Source organism: Marmota monax, unplaced genomic scaffold (assembly GCF_021218885.2).
Source record: "Marmota monax isolate L192 unplaced genomic scaffold, Marmota_monax_Labrador192_F-V1.1 WCK01_AAM20220418_F8-fsc00127, whole genome shotgun sequence".
Classification (NCBI taxonomy): Eukaryota; Metazoa; Chordata; class Mammalia; order Rodentia; family Sciuridae; genus Marmota; species Marmota monax.
In genome coordinates, this window is record NW_026692894.1 from 2662876 (window position 1) to 2684286 (window position 21411).

A 21411-nucleotide genomic window follows, 5' to 3' on the forward strand; every position below is an offset into this window, starting at 1 on the left:
ATCATACCACTCACATGGCCATTGGAAGCAAGCAGGAGTGGCCATACTCATATCAAATAAAATCAACTTCAAACCTAAGTTAATCAAAAGGGATAAAGAAGGACACTATATACTGTGAAAAGGAACCATCCACCAACAAGACATAACAATTATCAATTTGTATGCACCAAACAATGGTGCTGCAAGGTTCATAAAAACAAACTCTCCTCAAGTTCAAGAGTCAAATAGACCACAACACAATAATTATGGGTGACTTCAACACACCGCTCTCGCCATTAGACAGATCCTCTAGACAAAAACTGAATAAAGAAACTATAGAACTCAATAACGCAATCAATAACCTACACTTAACCGACATATATAGAATATATCAACCTTCATCAAGTGGATACACGTTCTTCTCAGCAGCACATGGATCCTACTCAAAGATAGATCATATATTATGCCATAGGGCAACTCTTAGTAAATATAAAGGTGTGGAGATAATACCATGCACCATATCTGATCATAATGGAATGAAACTGGAAATCAATGATAAAAGAAGGAAGGAAAAATCCTGCATCACCTGGAAAATGAACAATATGTTACTGAATGATCAATGGGTTACAGAAGACATAAAGGAGGAAATTTAAAAATTCTTAGAGATAAACGACAATACAGACACAACATACTGGAGTCTATGGGACACAATGAAAGCAGTTTTAAGAGGGAAATTCATTTCCTGGAGTTCATTCCTCAAAAAAAGAAAAAACCAACAAATAAATGAACTCACACTACATCTTAAAACCCTAGAAAATGAAGAGCAAAACAACAGCAAAGGTAGTAGAAGACAAAAAAATAATTAAAATCAGAGCGGAAATCAACGAAATTGAAACAAAAAAAACCATTGAAAAAATTGATAAAACTAAAAGTTGGTTCTTTGAAAAAATAAATAAGATCGACAGACCCTTAGCCATGCTAACAAAGAGAAGAAGAGAGAGAACTCAAATTACTAACATATGGGATGAAAAAGGCAATATCACAACAGACACTACAGAAATACAGAAGATAATTAGAAAGTATTTTGAAACCCTATATTCCAATAAAATAGAAGATAGTGAAGATATCAATAATTTCTTAAGTCATATGATCTGCCCAGATTGAGTCAGGAAGACACACACAATTTAAACAGACCAATAACAAAGGAAGAAATATAAGAAGCCATCAAAAGACTACTAACCAAGAAAAGCCCTGGATCAGATGGGTATACAGCGGAGTTTTACAAAACCTTCAAAGAAGAATTAATACCAGTACTTTTCAAGCTATTTCAAGAAATAGAAAAAGAAGGAGCTCTTCCAAATTCATTCTATGAGGCTAACATCACCCTGATCCCGAAACCAGACAAAGACACTTCAAAGAAAGAAAACTACAGACCAATATCTCTAATGAACTTAGATGCAAAAATCCTCAAAAAAATCCTGGTGAATCGAATACAAAAGCATATCAAAAAAATTGTGCACCATGATCAAGTAGGATTCATCCCTGGGACGCAAGGCTGGATCAATATACGGAAATCAATAAATGTTATTCACCACATCAATAGACTTAAAGATAAGAACCATATGATCATCTCGATAGATGCAGAAAAAGCATTCGACAAAGTACAGCATCCCTTTATGTTCAAAACACTAGAAAAACTAGGGATAACAGGAACTTACCTCAACATTGTAAAAGCTATATATGCTAAGCCTCAGGCTAGCATCATTCTAAATGGAGAAAAACTGAAGGCATTCCCTCTAAAATCTGGAACAAGACAGGGATGCCCTCTCTCTCCACTTCTATTCAATTTAAATACTAGCCAGAGCAATTAGACAGACACAAGAAATTAAAGGCATAAAATTAGGAAAAGAAGAACTTAAATTATCACAATTTGTGGATGATATGATAATATGTCTAACAGACCCAAAAGGGTCTACAACGAAACTGCTAGAGTTTTAATAAATGAATTCAGCAAAGTGGAAGGATATAAAATCAACACGCATAAATCAAAGGCATTCCTGTATATCAGCAACAAAACTTCTGAAATGGAAATGAGGAAAACCACTCCATTCACAATATCCTCAAAAAATAAAATAAAATACTTGGGAATTAACCTAACAAAAGAGGTGAAAGATTTATACAATGAAAACTACAGAACCCTAAAGAGAGAGATAGAAGAAGATCTTAGAAGATGGAAAAATGTACCCTGTTCATGGATAGGCAGAACTAACATCATCAAAATGGCGATATTACCCAAAGTTCTCTACAGGTTTAATGCGATGCCAATCAAAATCCCAATGGCATTTCTTGTAGAAATAGATAAAGCAATCATGAAATTCAAATGGAAAAACAAAAGACCCAGAATAGCAAAAGCAATTCTAAGCAGGAAGTGTGAATCTGGAGGTATAGCGATACCAGATTTCAAACTGTACTACAGAGCAATAGTAACAAAAACAGCATGGTACTGGTACCAAAACAGGCAGGTGGACCAATGGTACAGAATAGAGGACACAGAGACCAATCCACAAAATTACAACTTTCTTATATTTGATAAAGGTGCTAAAAGCATGCAATGGAGGAAGGATAGCATCTTCAACAAACGGTGCTGGGAAAACTGGAAATCCATATGCAACAAAATGAAGCTGAACCCCTTTCTCTCGCCATGCACAAAAGTTAACTCAAAATGGATCAAAGAGCTTGGTATCAAATCAGAGACTCTGCGCCTGATAGAAGAAAAAGTTGGCTCCGATCTACATATTGTGGGGACGGGCTCCAAATTCCTTAATAGGATGCCCATAGCCCAAGAGTTAATAACAAGAATAAACAAATGGGACTTACTTAAACTAAAAAGTTTTTTCTCAGCAAGAGAAGCAATAAGAGAAGTAAATAGGGAGCCTACATCCCTGGGAACAAATCTTTACCCCTCACACTTCAGATAGAGCCCTAATTTCCAGAATATACAAAGAACTCAAAAAATTAAACAATAAGATAACAAATAACCCAATCAACAAATGGGCCAAGGACCTGAACAGATACTTCTCAGAGGAGGACATACAATCAATCAATAAGTACATGAAAAAATAATCACCATCTCTAGCAGTCAGAGAAATGCAAATCAAAACCACCCTATGATACCATCTCACTCCAGTAAGATTGGCAGCCATTATGAAGTCAAACAACAATAAGCGCTGGCGAGGATGTGGGGAAAAGGGTACACTTGTACATTGCTGGTGGGTCTGCAAATTGGTGCGGCCAATATGGAAAGCAGTATGGAGATTCCTGGGAAAGCTGGGAATGGAACCACCATTTGACCCAGCTATCGCCCTTCTTGGACTATTCCCTGAGGACCTTAAAAGAGCGTATTATAGGGATACTGCCATATCAATGATCATAGCAGCACAATTCACAATAGCTAGACTGTGGAGCCAACCTAGATGCCCTTCAATAGATGAATGGATAAAAAAATATGGCATTTATACACAATGGAGTATTACTCAGCACTAAAAAATGACAAAATCATGGAATTTGCAGGGAAATGGATGGCATTAGAGCAGATTATGCTAAGTGAAGCTAGCCAATCCTTAAAAAACAAATGCCAAATGTCTTCTTTGATTTAAGGAGAGCAACTAAGAACTGAGCAGGGAGGAAGAGCATGAGGAAAAGATTAACATTAAACAGAGACAAGTGGTGGGAGGGAAAGGGAGAGAGAAGGGAAACTGCATGGAAACGGAAGGAAACCCTCAATGTTATAGGAAATCACATATAAGAGGTTGTGAGGGGAAAGGGGGGGGAACAAGGGAGAGAACTGAACAACAACAGATGAGGTAGAGAGGGAAGATGGGAGGGGGGGATAGTAGGGGATAGGAAAGGCAGCAGGATACTACAGTCACTAATATGGCATTATGTAAAAATGTGAATGTGTAACCGATGTGATTCTGCAATTTGTATTTGGGGTAAAAATGCGAGTTCATAACTCACTTTAATCAAATGTATGAAAGTTGATATGTCAAGAGCTTTGTAATGTTGTGAACGACCAATAAAAAAAAAAGACATGGAGGAAATGTAAAGGCATATTGCTAAGTGCAGAAGCCAGTAAGAAAGACTACATACTGTATTATTTCACTGCATAACTTCCTGGGAAACACAAAACTGTAGAGACAGTAAAATGATCCTGGTTGTCAGAGACTGAGGGGACAGGAGTAAAAGGAGAAATGGGTGAGAAACGGAATTTGGGGTGGGTGATGGAAGTATTCTGTATGATATCATCATAGTGGATACCTGACACTATGCATTTGTCAAAACCCATAGAATTTACAATACAAAGAGCAAACCCCAATGTAAACTATAGACTTCTGTTACTAAAACAAAACGGAATGAATTCTTGACACAATGGACAACTTAGATGGATCTCCAGGAAATTTTACTAAGTGAAAAGAGTCAATCCCCCCAAATTACATTTTATTTAAATCCACTGACATAATATTCTTTAACTAACATAATGAGAACAGATCAGTTAGTAGATGTCAGGACTTGGGGAGCGGGGAACAAATGGTCATAATGGGCAACAGGAGGTATCCCTATCCCTGCAGTGATGGATTCTTCCATATCATCATGGTAACTATGGATACACACAACTACTCATGTGATAAAATTGCCTGGAACTAAATGCACACACACATACAAGTATAAGCATAACTGGGAAACTATTGATGGCAATGTCCTGTTTGTGATATTTTAATATCATTTTGCAAATGTTTTCATTGAAAAAATCTGGGCAATGGCTGCATGAGATTTCTGTGCTTTATTTCCTATAGTTATTTGTGAATCTACAATTATCTCAAAAGGTTTGATTTTTTAATAGGCTGTACATACATATGCATATACACTTGTGTGTATCAAATCTATTCTGTATTTAGTAATTTAAAGTGAAAATAGAACTTCTTTTTTTGAAAGCACCTTATGTCACATGCTGTAAAGGGGGATAGTTAGAACTAAATATGTCTCTTGAAGTAAAACGGTATAACTGTTGGTCTTAGATGTAGGGAAAATAGTCACCTTACTTCAGTATAATTTTAGTATTCCTAAATACGGAAGCATATTCCATTTAAGTTTACAATAATTGTCACAGTTATGACTAAAAGAGTCAGTAAACTCCAGCATCCAGTATTTAAATCTTGGTTTTGTTGTGATTTTTTAAAATAATTTGTCCAACTTGTTCCAAAGGGAAAAAGTTGCAAGATGCAACTTTAGTCACCACGTTTCTAATACCTGCCGGGTAGAAAGCACTGCTGAGTGCTGCAGGCGTCACAGGAAGATTAATCCACAGTCTCTGTCTTCATGGCTTACATGAGAGTCAAGTGAATTCATTCAGTCAAGAGACGTTTATGAAGATCCAGCGCTGCCTCAGACGTTGTGCTAAGCACCAAGTTTACTCACATAGTATCTGCTTTCCTGCAGCTCATAGCAGGGTGGATAATACCACCACAAAACCGCATAAGGTTGACCATGAAAAGCATCATGTAAGAGCACAAAGAATGGTAAGGACCCAGAAGAGAAAGAAATCAAATTGGTGAAGGACATCAGGAAAAGATTCATAGAGAAATCAGCGCATGAACTAGTCCTTGAATGAAGGGGTAAGAGTTGGGGCAGTGGAATGTGACATTGGTGAGCAAACAGACATAGGGTAGTTGAAAAGCTTGTTCTGATAGATAGCTCACAGACCTGTCTACTGGAACCCAGTAAGAGAGTGGGCAAGAACGTCAGAACTGAAATGGTATGAATTCAAGGACTGGGCAGGCAGGCAAGCTGTGTCCCCTGGATATTTTTATTCAAGGACAAAGCATGATTGGAACTGCTCTTTAGGAAGGAAAAATCAGTCCGTAGCATGTAGAAGTAGAATGAGACAGACAGGAGTCAGAGCGTTGTGGAAAGTTATTAAGGCCATTTGGGTGACAGTGAGATTTAAAAAGAGGGGCAAAATTGGAAGATACCATAATCTAGTGGCTTAAAATTTAATTATGTATAATAACCAAAGGGATGATTGTTAAAAATACAAATTCTCGGCTCCTAGTCCAAGAGATGGAGGTTTAATTTCATTTTGCTACATATGGATTTCCAGTTTTATGTTTGATTAAGACTCTGGTAATTCTGTAATAGTCCCTTCCTCCATCCACCTAGGGTAAGTTTTTTAGAAATACCACAGAAGTCTTTCCAATGAGGATAGTGAGCCAATATTTATTGAGCATTTATTGTGTGCCAGTCCTCACAACTGACTAAAGATGTGGCTATTTGGCATGAGGATTGTGAGGAATGGGTAAAAAAGCCCTAGGCACATTGTATTATTTAGTTTTTCATCACTGAGACCAAAATATCTAACAATAACAACTTAGAGGAGGAAAAGTTTATTTTGGGCTCACAGTTTCTGAGGATTGGTCTGTAGTTGGCAGATTTCATATCTCTGGACCTGAAGTAAAGCAGAACTTCATGGCAGAACAGCGTGACAGAAGAAACTGGCAGCTCACGGCAGACAGGAAGTGGAGAGAGGACACTCACACGTGAGGAACCAGGGACAAGACAAGACCCCCAAGGCCTACTTCCTCCAGCCACACCCACCTGCCTTCAGTTACTACCCAGTGATGATTCAAAGCATTGATCCATCCAATGAATTAATCCACATATTAAGTTATAGCTCTCATAATCTGGTTCTTTCACCTCTGCACATTTACTACATTGCTCAACACGTGAGCTTTGCAGGGGATACCTCCTATCCAAACCACAGCATTCATGAAAATATACTCATCAAGCTGAGACTGGACTGAGGTTGGAGACTGTGACATGGTGGAGGTTTTCTCCAGCCTTTTCTGAACCTCCAGCCTGGATTCAGTGCCCTTCCTTGTGCATGCAGAGAACCCAGAGGGTCTTCTCCCTTACCAGGTAAGATGGAAACGATCAGTTTCTGGGTCTTTTCTACCTCACTAGAGCTCTTCAAGGTCAGGAACGGATGTTTTCAGGAGCTTACAGAGTGCACATCAAGGGCTTCCTGTCTCAATTCTCTCAAAAATGCTTGTATCACTACCTTGGAGAGAATATGAGAACCACCAAACATGAATTTCTGGAACTTCCTGCCTTCCACCCCTCCTCCCACTCACCTGCTTTCCTCTAGCCTGCAGATCTATGTCCTCTGCAAAGCCGATCCTTTTGTTTATACTCTGGATACTTTTTGCATCAACCCCAACCCTCCGTGGTTTGGCTCACACATTTTGTGTTTAAATTTTTTAAATTCAGTGCCTTTAGGTGAGGGGTGCAGCTTTCACTTTGTATTTCCACTTTTGCGTTACAGTTTTTATTTGGGTTATTTTCTGCCCCTCATAGGCATTTGAGGAGACTCGTATGCCTATAACTATAGGTCTCAAAGTGAAAATCAGCCCCGTCTTCCTTCACTGGGCCAGTACTGACATTGCTGGAAGAAAGCCTCTTAAGGTGTTGAGGTGCTGTATCGTCACACAGGAGGATGTGAGTGAAAGTGAACAGTAAGTCACACTGTGTCTATCGTGGGTTGACTCGACACTATGAGCTTGAGAACTAGAACATTGTCAATGAGAACGGGAGAGGGAAGAGAGAGCCTGTCTAGCCTAAAAGCGATGCTTTCCACCCGCAGCCTGGCCTGCAAGGGTGCCGCCAAGAGGGAAGCTGGCCTTCCCCACTCGCAGTGAACAATTGAAAGAAGTTATTTAGTGTCACAAATGTCTTAGATAGGAAGTTGCCTAGGAGCTTGGGCCACCAGAACTGTCAAGGAGGCCAAGAGGTTCAAGATCACGGTGGGGGTAGATGGAGTGTCTGGCAAGGGCCCTCTTCCTGGCTTGCAAATTGCTGCCTTCTCACTATGTCTTCACGTGGTGCAGAGAGAGAAAGAGCTTTAGTCTCTTTTCTTCATCTTGTGAGGAATAACCCCACCATGGAGACCCAATCCTGAGGACTTCATATGAATCTAATTACCTCTGAAAGGCTCCAATTCCAAATATGATCCCTCTGGAAATGAAGGCTCCTATAGGAATCCCAAGGGGATGCACACATCCAGTCCACAACACACTCGGCCTCCACCAACCGCTGCCTTTTAAGTGATGTGTGAAAGAATGGGAATAAATAGCTGGAGTATTTTCACTCATATCCAGAATGCAGAACTATATCTGTGATATTTAGGGATGTTAGTCACATGGAATTAATTAATGACAGGGAAAACACTGTCACTTCAGACAATTCGGTTTGCTTCATGCTTTGTAGTAAATAAATGTATACAATTTCTTGTGTCATTAGAACAATCATAGTCTCATGAAAAGAGCCCATGTCAGCCACTAACTTTCTGTCACCACCCATGCCTACCCCAGTGTCTCTGCTCCCTAAGACCCTCCATGATTTCCTAATTTTACTGGCATGTGCCAAGACCAAAGTGCTCTCTGAAGAAGGAGCCAGTAGTGCTGGTGGAAGTGTACTGAGCTGGCCGGAGAGAGTTCACATGGAGCAGAGCCCTTAGAATGAAGTGGAGACAAAGGAAGTGACAAGGTTCCACCAGACAGCTAGCAGGGTCATCTGGGCAAATGATAAAGGTCACAAGTGGCATATTAATCTTCCTGCTCTGAAACTTTCATAGCAGTTAGCCTGCTCAAGTTTCAGAAATTAATTGTATTTTGCCTTGTGTTTTCAGATTGAGTTCTAGGATAGCTGAAGACACTTTATGAAATGAACCAGAGATAAGCTTGATACAATTCAGGATCACTGGACACCTGTGACCTTTCAACTTTTATGTAACTCTGCCTAAGAAGCAAGCCTAGGGGTAACCCAGATAGAAGAAAAAATGGCTCGATGTACCTTTTGCAATTTCAAAAGGAAGTGAAGTGATCAGGAACTGTTCCCAACTCTGTAAGACAGAAGTACATGTTTCTGTGAGAAATGAAAGAAGACTTGACTATAAATGGAAAGCTGTCAATCTGGTCTGAGGGGGAAGTGTGAAGACCTTGAAGAGGCATTCCCATATTAATATATAGGTTTCATACAGTTTTAAACAAAATGTGAAAGACTTTTAAAAATACACTTATGGTTTTAGAATTTATCTGAAAGGATAAGCAACCAAGAAGAGCAAAGAAGTGTTTGAACAAGTACAGAAATTGGAGAGAGCTAGTGACAAATTAGGTAAAGACTGTAAAAATGAAACAGTATGTGTTAGAATACTCCAAAATTAGACAGATGGAGAAAAAGGAACAGGTAACTCAGAATCAGGTGCCATAGCTTGTGATGGAAAGCTATTCAGTCATGGTGTTAGAAATATTTGTTAGTGGGTTAACTAACACCTGCATGTAATAGTGCCTCAATTTAGCATGGCTTAACCAGATAATCCATGCGTCCCCTTGACCATCCACCACCCCTCCCATCCCACCACAAAGCAAGGATTCTGGAAGTAGACCACCAGGGCAACCATGGAACTCAAGGACACATCAGGACTTCCTTCTTGGGTCTACTCTTCCATTGGCCGATGGCATTTGTTCTCATGTAGCCTGGGTGCCCCACCTCCAAAATCACATGCACATTTCTGCAAGGAAAAAGGTTCTACAGACAGAGGCTGCCCCTTTAGTAGGCTTCACTAGAAGTTTTACCCAATGACTTTAAAAAAAATTTTATTTGTTATTTTAGTTACACATGACAATAGAATGTATTTTGAAATTTATACGTATGTGGAGTATAATTTCCCATTCTTGTGGTTGTACATGATGTGGAGTTACACTGGTTGTGTACTCATATATGCACATAGGAAAGTTCTGTCTAATTCATTCTACTGTCTTTTCTATTCCCATCCCCCTCCCTTCCCTTCATTCTCCTTTGTCTAATCCAATGAACTTCTATTCTTCCCTTCCCACTTCCCTTATTGTGTGTTAGCATCTGCACATCAGAGAGAACATTCAGCCTTTGGTTTTTTGGGGATTGGCTTATTTTACTTAGCATGATTGTCTCCAGTTCCACAATTTACCAGCAAATGCCATCATTTCATTCTTCTTTACGGCTGAGTAATATTCCATTGGGTATATATAACACAATTTCTTTATCCATTCATCTGTTGAAGGGCATCTAGGTTGGTTCCATAGCTATGCTATTGTGAATTGAGCTGTTGTAAACATTGATGTGGCTGTATCACTGTATGTGCTGATTTTAATTCCTTTGGGTATATAGCAAGGAGTAGAATAACTAGGTCAAATGGTGGTTCCATTCCAAGTTTTCTGAGGAATCTTCATACTGTTTTCCAGAGTGGTTGCACCAATTTGCAGTCCCCCCAGCAATGTATGAGTGTACTTTTTTCCCACATCCTCACCAATATTTATTGTTACTTGTGTTCTTGATAATTGCTATTCTGACTGGAGTGAGATGGAATCTCAGTGTAGTTTAAATTTGCATTTCTCTAATTGCTAGAGATGTTGAACATTTTTTAATATTTGTTGACCAATTGTATTTCTTCTGTGAAGAGCCCATTCAGTTCCTTTGCCTATTTATCAATTGGGTTAATTTTTTGGCATCAATTTTTTTTAGTTTTCCCAATGACTTTTAATTACTTATCACTGACAAAAAAATTATGTTACATACCCAGCACTAGTGACAAGAGAGTCTGGTAAAGTGTAGTATTTTTACAAAATTTCTTGAAGAAAACCAGAGCCTAAGAGAGAGAAAGGAAGGACAAATCCCACATAGACAATAATTAGTTATATAGGGTGAAAATTCATTAGATCCCTCATTTAAATCCACATGACCATATCCTAAGATAGTAGAAAAAAAATAAGTGAATTTGTATCTAATCCTTTAATTAGGGAGGTCTTATGAAAATACATGAAAAACATAACTAATGGATATGTTATACTCATTTAAACTTTTGTGTGTTAAAATTTTAAAAAATCCGATATAGCAATAATTAAAAAGCAAATATAAAATTTGTAGAATAAATACAAGAAACAAAATATTTTATATATAGAACTCATAAATATATGTATTGCAGATCAATTCATGGGACAACAAAACATAAGTTTACAAACAGATGGAAATAGGTGCAAGCTCATTAACCACTCAAAGAATGCCAATTAAAACAACATTAAAACCTAACCAATCAGTAAAGATTCACCAGTGTTCGATGTTGTCAAGGTCATAAACACAGGCAACCTGATTCAGGAGGCATGTAAGTCGGCGTATTTTCAGAAAGCATGCTACTGTCCACCCCCAAAGAAGCCGTTATTGGATCATAATGTGCTGCATATTTTAGTGAGCTCGTTCACTCACTCGCTGGATATGTCATTCCATGTCAAATAAAGAGCAGGCGACCTTCTAGATTGGGGCACAGTGATGAACAAAGGACTCATAAAGGCGACATTGCGAGTTTACAGGTGAGACTGAGATGCAGCAAGAGTCTCTGATGCTGAACAGGTATTGCTAGCATTGGTCTCAGGCCAGGTCTGTCCAGGTCCCTATATCTTGTCTGAAATCTCCCCTAAAGGCCAAGTGCTTTATGAAGGCTGTGGCAGTGTTAGGAGGTCGTGGGACATTTAGGAGGCAGGGCCTTGTTGTAGGAAGTCTGTCACCCTCTCCCACCCCCCCTTCTGAGTTGCCATGAGGAGAGGAGCTCTATTTAACTACCATGCATTCCCCACCTTGATGTTCTATCTCAACAAAGACCAAGTAACCTTGAACTGAAACCTCTGAAACCAGGAGCCGAAACAAATCTTTCATCCTGTAGGTTGATTTTCTCAGTTACTTTGTCACAGTGACAGAAAACTGACTGACATAGGATGCTTCTGCTCATTGTGCTATAGGCCTCCCAGGTGTGAAGAGAGCCTTAAAGTTGTTCATAACTTTGGATCCAGTAATGCCACTCTCCAAAATCAATCCTGAGGGGCAAGTACTGACTATTGGAAAAGCTTCAGGAACATATAGGAATATATAGTTTGCAATGTTACTTAACTTTGAATTCTGAACAGTTCAAATATCCTATCATAACAAGATGGCTAAATAATTGAGTCAATACATACCAACTCTAGAATACTGTAGAACTATTACTTATTATGTTTTTCATAATAAGTAATAAGGGGCTGGGGTTGTGGCTCAGTGGTAGAACACTTGCCTAGCATGTGTGAGGCACTGGGTTCGATCCCCGGCACCACATAAAAATAAAACAAATAAATAAAAGTATTGTGTCCATCTACAACTAAAAAAAAAAAGAATGTGTAATAACATGAAGAAATGCTCATGGTATAAAACTAAAGGGAGATTAAAGGATATAATAACAGGTATATATTTATAATTTTACCACAAATCTGCAAAATGTGTATAAGAAAATTACTTTAAAGCTGGGTGCAGTAGCACATGCCTATAATTGCCACTGTTCAGGAGGCTGAGACAGGAGGATCGTGAGTTTGAAGCCATCCTGGGCAACATAGCAAGACCCTGTCAAAGAGTCAAAGAAAAGAGAAGAGGAAGGTAAGGGAGAGGAGAGGAGGGGAAAGGAGGAGAGAAGGGAATGAAGAAAGGCATAAAAGGCAAGAAAAAGTCCTTTAAGGCAGCTTATATTACCATATAACCATTGTCCCTGTGATCAGACTCTTTCTTAATTCTTTTCACTTTTAAAACAATTTTAATTTTTCATAAGAATTATGTATTACTTTTATAGCTGAAGAAATAATAAAATTTATGTTAAAATGGGATAAAATGAAAGTAAATAAATTCAGAACTTTTAAAAAGGCAACGACATAAGCTAAGAAGTACATAAGGCTATTTACCTGGCAAAGGAGTGCTATTACAAATCCATTGCCTCAGAATGTATCTATTCCTGTAATTTTCCCAAATATGGAAAACTTGAATACATTATTTGTGATTTAACAACTATGAATGAGAAAGCAAAAATTAGTAAAAATGGAAGGAAAGTATTTTCTTGGAAAAAAGTTGCTTTTTCTGAAGAAGTTAAATGTTAGTATAATTACTATATGGAATTAGGCCAAACAAGGCATTTCTTTAAATGATGAATTATTTGTGGGCCTGGAGCATCAGGAAGAACATGATGTGGCTGAATATTATTAGAAATTAGCAAAGGGAAAGAAAAAGGATAACATAGTTTTCAATATCTGAAAGAGTCACTCTTGGAAAATCATGCAAATGGTGATATTCTGATGGGTAAATGAATGATAATCCATGGTTAGATAAATTGGACTTAGGAGTCATTTGTATGTTGGTGGCTGGAAAGTGATATTGTTTGGGGATGGTAAATTTCCATTAGATAATAATACACAAAGGTGATTTAATCAAGTTATTAGCAATTCAAACTTGAGTATAATTTTGAAAAAAGAAAACAGAAATGAAAGAATGTTTCATATATATGCTATGTCTTAGTGCAATAAATTATAGTGACCGGTAAATAAAAAACTACAAGTACTTCTGTACTTACACATTCATTCTACCTCGCCTGGTTCTCTCTGCTGATCACCAATGGTTCCTGTTTTGGTTTTGCGTTTCCATACAGTGCCCACCTCCTTCAGGCTCTGTCTTGAGTTCTTTGAGTGCTGTCCATTTTCACGTCGTATGGAAGCACAAGCATGGCAGAAGCGAGAACCTGTGAAGACACTCCCACTTTGCCACCAGGCATCCTTGAACCTGGCTGGCCACCTTACATGGAGCCACCTAAGCCATTGCTCTTTTCAGTTTTGCTCCTTTTCAGACATAGAATAAATCACACGCAGGTTGTCAGCCCCTCTGAGATCACAGACTTGGGGAGTAGGAGGATAACTTTAGGATATATGCTAAAGTCCCTTGGGAAATAAAACTTGAAAAAATTTTGATCTAATAATGTCATAATTTAACAATATAGTTATACAGAATAGAGGACACAGAGACTAACCCACAAAATTACAACTACCTTATATTAGACAAAGGTGTTAAAAACATGCACTGGAGAAAGGATAGCATCTTCAACAAATGCTGCTGGGAAAACTGGAAATCCATATGCAACAAAATGAAATTGAATCCCTATCTCTCACCATGCACAAAAGTTAATTCAAAATGGATCAGGGATCTAGAAATTAAACCAGAGACTCTGTGTCTAATAGAAGAAAAAGTAGGATCTAATCTTCATCAACTGGGGCTAGGCCCCAACTTCCTATAGCACAAGAATTAAAACCAAGAATCAACAAATGGGATGGATTCAAATTAAAAAGTTTTTTATCAGCAAAAGAAATAATCTGTGAGGTGAACAGGGAGCCTACATCCTGGGAACAAATCTTTACCCCTCACACATCAGATAGAGCTGTAATCTCTAGGGTATATAAGGAGCTCAACATGATAAGCACACACACACAAAAAAAACCCCAAATAATCCAGTCAATAAATGGGCCAAGGACCTGAACAGACACTTCTCAGAAGAGGATATACAATCAATCAACAAATATATGAAAAAATGCTCATCATCTCTAGCAATCAGAGAAATGCAAATCAAAACTACTGTAAGATACCATCTCACCCCAGTAAGAATGGCAGCCATTATGAAGACAAACAACAAGTGTTGTCAAGCATTCGGGGGAAAAGGTACACTCATATATTGCTGGTGGAACTGCAAATTAGTGCAGCCAATTTGGAAAGCAGTATGGAGATTCTTTGGAAATCTGGAAATGGGACCACCATGTGACCCAGCTATTCCTCTTTTTGGACTATATATATACCCAAAGGACCTAAAAACAGCATACTACAGGGACACAGCCACATCAATATTATAGCAGCACAATTCACAGTAGCTAAACTGTGGAGCCAACCTAGATGCCCTTCAGTGGATGAATGGATAAAAAATATGTGGCATTTAAACACAATGGAATATTACTCAGCACTTAAAAAGAGTAAGATCATGGCATTTGCAGGGAAATGGATGGCATTAGAGAAGATTATGCTAAGTGAAGTTAGTCAATCCCCAAAAACAAATGCCGAATGTTTTCTCTGATGTAAGGGGGGTGACTCAAAAGTGGGGCAGGGAGGGAGAGTATGGGAGAAAAATTACTTCTAGATAGGGATTAGGGATAGGAGAGAAAGGGAGGGAGAAGGGGAATAGCTACGATGCTGGAAGGAGACAGTCATCATTATATAAAATACATGTATGAAGATGTAAATTTGGTTCAACATACCTTATATACAAATGGAGATATGATAAATTGTGGTATAAAGGTATATTAAGAATTGTATGCAAAAAAATAAGAGAGCTCTTATATAATAGCATAATTTGGCATGAACATACTTTATATACAGAGTTATGAAAAATTTTGCTGTGAATGGATAATTATGAATGTAATGCACTCCACTATTGTCATGTAATAAATAAATAAATAAATACCAATATAGGTAAATTAGAAGTCATAATGGCAACATTTAGGAGGGGATATTTATCAGTTTGACATAAAAGAAATTAATTTAAAAAGGAAACAAAAATTCATCACAAGAATCATCCAGAATACTTTGCAGCTTTCAATCTAGATTTGGTCTTTTAAATACTGTCATACTTAATAGTATTTTGTTTGTTAGTATACAATATCTCTCTTTCTAAAAAATTAGCACCTGTCATTTTCACTTTATATTAAATAACTTAATCTCTAAAATGTCACATGATTAACTACATTCATTATCAGTGAAAAGAAATAATGTTAACTAAAACTAGAAAGGATATTTTTTAAGTAATGGGAGTTTTCAAAATATCTCCATAGGGATTAAACAGAGAAAATGTCCATGACCTTTAGTCTATTTTGTCAAGGTCAATACCAACACAAAAATGTACCCTAAGTTCATGAAACTTTCTCCAGTGACATATTTCAGCTATTTGTACTTTATTACAGAGGAAAACTTTTAGAAGGTTTTTAACTAATCTAAAGAAAATCTACCTTTGAAATTGTTTAATATTGGAAGGCTGCCCCCTTCCCTCGCGTATTTCTAAAAATTCACCTCACCTCTTTTCTTCAACTCTTCACCACAGAGAGGTTCTAAGAAAACATGCACTGGGGTGGGGAGAAAAAAGAGGTTGAGAACCACTGAACTGGGGAATATTCTCTTTATTGAAATGAGTGGAGATAGCACTGTGTTCCCATCACGAAACATATCCAGTTATTTAAAAGGGTCTGGGCACCCCCCGCCCGCCCACCCACCCCCAAACACACCCATTTTCATGAGGCTTGTGGGCATGGAGATTTCTGTAGGTCAGCATTATCTAGACAGAGTGACCTCCAGTCCTTATGGCATATTTATGTAATTTAGTAAAAGGCTCCCCTGCCATCTGTGGGAAGATTGTTTATAATGTTTTTGTTGGAAGACACTTTACTGCTCTCTGATAGAAGTTTGTCATAACAAATATACAAAATCATGATATGAATGACATGTCCTTGGCCATGGTGCCATTGTGTAGTTCACAGCCTGCACAATCATATGGGACACTTGCAAGTAGACAAAAGAAAATAGAAATCACCACAGCTACACTTGGCCATAACATAAAAATGAGAAACAATATGCATTGCAGTAACTCCTGAATAGTTCTTCTTTGGAAAGTCATGGTGTTGGAATGCCGTGGAGGTAGATGTGGGCAGGGGAGGGTTCTTTCATTGATGCCTTCCATTACTGAGAATAAGAGCTTGGCCATTGTTCTTCAGATGTCTTCCAGTCAGTTAAAAAAAAAAAAAAAGCCTACAAATTCCTACTAAGCAGCCAAATGGAAAAGATTCTCTGTTTACAGAGAAAACACAAAGCTTGTTTCTTCCCCACCATTAAGCAGTCCGAATAGACTTAGCAGAACTTTTCCACTTAGGTATCCAAGTTAAGGCTATCAGTGACTTTTCACTTGAAATCTAAACATTTTAGAAACATTTTGTAGGGGAAACTATGCACAGGCCTATTCAAAATGAATCAAATAAATAGTTTGGTGGGTTTCCATCTTGGAAGTAGGATATTTATTTAAGAAACTCTAATAAAGCCCTCTTTTCAAGCCCATAAAAACTACAGTCAGAACCAAGTGGTAGACGAAAGACTCAGGAAATAGTTATTGATGTGTGTGTGTGTGTGTGTGTGAGAGAGAGAGAGAGAGAGAGAGGGAGAGAGAGAGAGAGGAAGCAACTGGATGAGAAACTCTTATAATGGTTCTTATTTTCCCCAACTTTGAAAAGCTATTCTACTGGTAGGAGAATTTAAGTTTATTTTCACTCCCTGATTAGCTCTCCTAGGCAAGAGATAGAAGCCACGGCAAGGCTCAGGCTGGCCTGTGAACATAGCTGTAAGAGTTGGGGTTGACACATGGACAGACAGGTCAGTAAGGGAAGGTCCCAATCCTCATGCCCAGGAATTGGGCAGAAACCAGAATGAATCTACAAAGAATGGACAAGAGAGAAGAGGTTGCCTCTCAGAGGTTCCAGAAGAATGCCAAAGTCTAACCTTTTGTTGGGTGTCCACAAATGAGCACCAAGAGTCATGAAAGAAGTTTGGAGATCAACCTACCTCTTGATTTACTTTAGCATGTGTGAGGCCCTGGGTTCGATCCTTAGCACCACGTACATATGAATAAAATAAAGCTAAAAGAAAATAGAAATCACCACAGCTACACTTGGGCATAACATAAAAACGAGAAAGTATATTCATTGCATTAATAAGAAATCAGAAAACTATGAGGGAAACATATCAGAAAAAAAATTTAAAATGCAGAGTTGAGTTACAAAAAACATCTCAAAATTCTATGAAGAAAAACTGGGGGGGGGAGTGTGCGAATTGTCATTGTGATCCAAGTAACAAAGCTGGACAAGTACCAGTGTTTCTGAAATAGCCACATTGGAGATCGAAGGCTCTGAATTAAGGTTAAAAAAAATTGCTTAGCCAAACACCAGTGATGACATTTGGCAAACACTTGGCACCTTATGCTTGTGATTTTTTTTATATAAATATAACCCTAAATCAGTGACCCACTTAGGTTTTCTAATAAATGTGCATGCTTAGAATTCCATCCTTCCTCATTTACAGCATTTTCTATTCAGTGAATTAATAAGGAGAAATGTATGTGTGATGTGTTCTTCCTATCACAGACATTTTTTGACATAAACACTATAGATGTTTAGTTAGATGCATAATCCCCAGCTTAGCATTAGTTATTGTGGTTATTGTTGTGTGGCTTGGTTAGCCCCTAGCTGCATGGTAGGGGAGGTAGAAGCTTCCTATGAAGGATTTACACTTCACAATTTCCTCATCTGTCAATAGATGTGGCTCATCAGTGTCTTCAGCTACATCCAATGAGATTTGTAACTTTACCCCTTGGGTGTAAGATGCAACTGGTGGAAAGTAAAGACAAAAGAAACCAGAAATCCCCTCCCTCTGTGTCTTCCTTGAAGGGTCATTAAAGATGAAGTCCTTGGCTCTCAATCTTGACCACACACCAGAGTCACCTGGAGCCTTTACAGACTCTGATACCCAGACAGTGTCCCAGATCAATCAAATCAGAAACTCTTAAGGTAGGACCTGATCTGACTTAGGGTTTGGTTTTGGGGTGTGTGTGTGTGTGTGTGTGTGTGTGTGTGTGTAGTTCCATAGATAGTTCTTTTTGAGAGCAACTGGATTAAATGAAACAATGCAGATACCTGGCATACAGTAGTGCTTGGCATACATCTGGTGCCCAATGAGTAAGAGCACTGGCTTCTTTGAATTGTTTCCTGATAGCCCTCTCCCTTTTTCTGAGCCCCTGCCTGTTCTGAACTTGTACAGGAGAAGTATTTTGTCTGTCTGGGTCTTAAAAAAAATCCATCAAAGGTGACTTACCTCCAACTTAGAGGATTATTGACTTCATACTGAAAAGGATAGAACTTTCTTCTTTTTTCCCTTTTAAGGTTCCACCTCATCATTTATTTCATGTCTTTATCTTCCAATATTACTTAACTTCTTTCACTTTTATAGGTAAAAGCTTCAGATCCTCACAATCTATGGATTTAGGAAGAATTCTGTCCCCAGGAGTTTAAATAGTCAAACCTACTCAAGCACTTCAGAAGGATCAGGATGGAAATGAAGTATAAGAAATAAAGGAGGGTCCTAAAAATAGAACACAACTCATCCATTTCAATTAAAAATGTCTTCATATTTTCCAAGCATTTTTGAACTCTTAAGTATTTTTAATAAGCTCACTTATGAGTCCTATTTAAGAATAAATAAATTACACTTGTTTTCATTAAGGAAGGAGATCTTTTTCCATCTCTGTGGGTATTGTCAAAGGAGACATAAAGGAGGCCAAAATTCAGCAAAAGAGCACATTATTAGTGGCATATTGGTCACAGATGTGCTGGTAGAGCTGCATATTCTTCCTGCAATTAGTATTTTAAGTGCCCACAAATTACATATGAAAACCCAGATAACTTCCTTACAAAACAGAAAGATGAAAATATTATGATATTTGAAAAATCTTTATTGTAAAGGTAATCTAAGTAAGTTTTCATAAGTAGGGAAGTGACGTGTGTCTGTTGCTAAGTGACACGTCAGTTGTTGTCCTTTTAAAGGAGAAGTAGCTCTAGATGATGGCAACCTTCACCTATACTCATCCATTCCAAATGTTTTCAACAAGTGAAAATACCTGTAGATACTCTTTGGCAATACCTGTGAATGATAAATTTCCTTTCTGTAATGATTCTTAAGAAAATAAAGAAGACAAAACTCCAGAGACCGGGGAATTCTCTATAGTAAGTTTATGGCTTGAATTTGTAGGCCTTTGAAGCAGGATTTGAGGATGTTGGCCAAATTTTTTTCACTTACCCTAAATACATGTAAGAAGACATGAAGGATGTGACTCTACTTTGTGTACAACCAGAGAGATGAAAAATTGTGCTCTGAATGTATAATATGAATTATAATGCATTCTGTTGTCAGATATAACAAATCAAAAAATTTTTTAGAAATAAGAAAAAAAGAAAGTCCTAAAGGGACTATAAGGAGAGTACTAACAAGCCATCACTGGAAGCAGGCTTAGGATTCACCTGGGAGGAAATGGTGTAGGCACTAGGACGTACATAAATGTGGTTGAAATAGATGAATATGATTCCAGATCTAAGGCTCTGACGGTAAGGATAGAGTAGAAGGAAAATGTGTGCAGTAAAGGAAAAAGCATCAAGAAACAGATTTGACAGAGAGTAATGACAAGTTAAATAAGACTTCTTGAGAACTTTTTACTCACATTGGTATGAAAACTATACAGAAGAATAAATCCTAGAGGAATGACAGATATTCTCCCTGTTTAAGTTTATGAGCTAACCAGTTTGAAAGGTTAGGTAAGTTGAAAGTGATAAGCAATTGAAAAAAAAAAGAAAGGATTAGTTTGTTACCCATGTAAGAAACTGAATCATGCCCGTCCCCGAAACCAAGATGATCTGGTTTTCTAATATATAGATAGAAAGTTTTATTGCATTTTTTAATTTAGTAAGAATATACATTTAAGATGATCTGATGATTAAAATGACAGGTGGCTTCAAATCAGAGGCTTGTAATCTATTCTTCAGCCCCAGTGCTATCTGATCACACTGTTGAGGAAATGTCAATGTTTGATGCTCCTGTGGTGCTGCTTGGTTCCTGGTGTGTTATCGCTTTATAAGTTCAAGACATCCTACTGTACGTTTTTTTAAATAAACCTGTAGGAAAGACTTGACATTCTTTTTCTTCTCAACAGTTCCTTGTTTTCTTGCTTCCCATTTCCCTAGGAAAGTGACACTATTGGAGGACACTGATCAGAACATTCATCTGAAAAACCTGTCTCTGCATCAAGCAACAAACGAGGAAGAAGCTCTGAATTTGCTCTTCTTAGGAGACACCAACAGAATGATTGCAGAGGTAATGAACTTTTCCCTGCAAGCTGTCCTTCCAGTATTATGGGGGATATATTAGACTTTTAGAAGAAGCCAAGACTTTAATCATGACCTCATCCAAGACTCACGTTGCAAGTAAGAAAGCCTAGATCCATGAGGGAGGAGAACTGTCCAAGGTCATCTAGCTAGTGAGAAGAGGGGCTGAAATTTTCACCTCTGGCTTCTCAGCCCACTGCTTTGTCAGCCTTTTAGTTTTCATTGCTTATATTTTTCAAGTTTTATTCAAATTGGTTTGCAGCTTATCAGTGGTGATCCATAAAATATCTTAATTATACTAAGTTTTGCATGATTTTCTAAATTTAAAAATACACAGGGCACTCTTCTAACTTCAGGCCATCCATATATTGGCATATGTTTATACCTCTGTGTCATTTCATTTAGTTATTGAGTTAGTATTTACAAAGTATTTAGAGTGCCCCGTGGAACCCAGGAAGTACTCTGTGCATTTGCAGCTAGTATTGTCAGGTCTGAGACC

General features: G+C 38.0%; 1 protein-coding gene across 2 annotated transcripts in view; it reads left to right on the forward strand.

The window, feature by feature from the left end:
* Kif6 (kinesin family member 6) overlaps positions 1–21411 on the forward strand; it is a 410513-nt gene that overhangs the window by 94053 nt on the left and 295049 nt on the right. For both annotated transcript variants that reach the window (XM_046450779.2, XM_046450780.2), the window contains exon 6: positions 20772–20901. In XM_046450779.2, coding sequence (XP_046306735.1) covers positions 20772–20901 — 130 coding nt within the window. The remainder of the gene's footprint in view (positions 1–20771; positions 20902–21411) is intronic.